At 40.2% G+C, this 782-nt stretch overlaps 1 protein-coding gene across 1 annotated transcript in view; it reads right to left on the reverse strand.

The window, feature by feature from the left end:
- Nucleotides 1-276: 276 nt before the first annotated feature.
- The window catches only part of LOC108950797 (atrial natriuretic peptide receptor 3-like), a gene marked incomplete at its 3' end in the record, with an annotated part of 2,151 nt that continues 1,645 nt past the window's right edge, over nt 277-782 (reverse strand). Inside the window, exon 3 of the mRNA XM_018816863.2 lies at nt 277-416. Coding sequence (XP_018672408.1) covers nt 277-416 — 140 coding nt within the window. The remainder of the gene's footprint in view (nt 417-782) is intronic.

The following is a 782-nucleotide window of genomic DNA, read 5'->3' on the forward strand; positions in this document are numbered from 1 at the left end:
AAACATGAATGACACGTATGTAACCTCCTTATCCTGCATGGCGGGCGACGGCAGTCCTTGTTAACACGGATGTTCTGTTTCACACAGCTTGTGCCCGCTTACGAGTTACCACGCATATGTAACTTTACGGATGATTGTTTTTTAATATTTTTCCTTTTTTTAATTTATTGGGAAATCGGCAATTCCTAAACCCCAAGCACTATGGCGTGCCATGTTGTCACTCTTATAGAATAGAAAGCATATAATAAACGACTAAGAGAACACACGATTTCGTACCGTTAGGATATCCAATGTCGGCTATAAAGGATTCGGCATGAAAAGTGACGTCACTTATTGCGTGACGTGTGGTAACCTGTAGGACCACGGCATCGTTGTGGAACACACTGTATACTGCTTGCATTAGGTTGTGGCATTCGCTGTAGAAAAGATAAGTTAACCATAGGGTACATGGGTTCGAAGCTCGGTGCTACTACCATAACATTTAGTAACATATAGTAGGGTGGGGGAAGATGGGACACCTTTAGCACATAAATGTCTAAATATCCTGATCGTGTTTTGTTAGGACACGGCCTACTAGAGATATCTCTAGTAGGCCGTGGTTAGGACAAGAAGATAGAGTGAAAATGTGTCCCATCTTCCCCTACCCTACTGTATTGAAAAAAAGAATTTGTCTAATATTATTAATTGTTGTTAATTGTGAAATCAGTATAGGATGTGTTATTATTGACCAAAGTTATACGGAAATGCTAAATCCGCGCTTTATGTGTTTAGTATGCCTGTTT

This window comes from Ciona intestinalis, unplaced genomic scaffold, assembly GCF_000224145.3.
Source record: "Ciona intestinalis unplaced genomic scaffold, KH HT000995.1, whole genome shotgun sequence".
NCBI classification, from domain to species: Eukaryota; Metazoa; Chordata; class Ascidiacea; order Phlebobranchia; family Cionidae; genus Ciona; species Ciona intestinalis.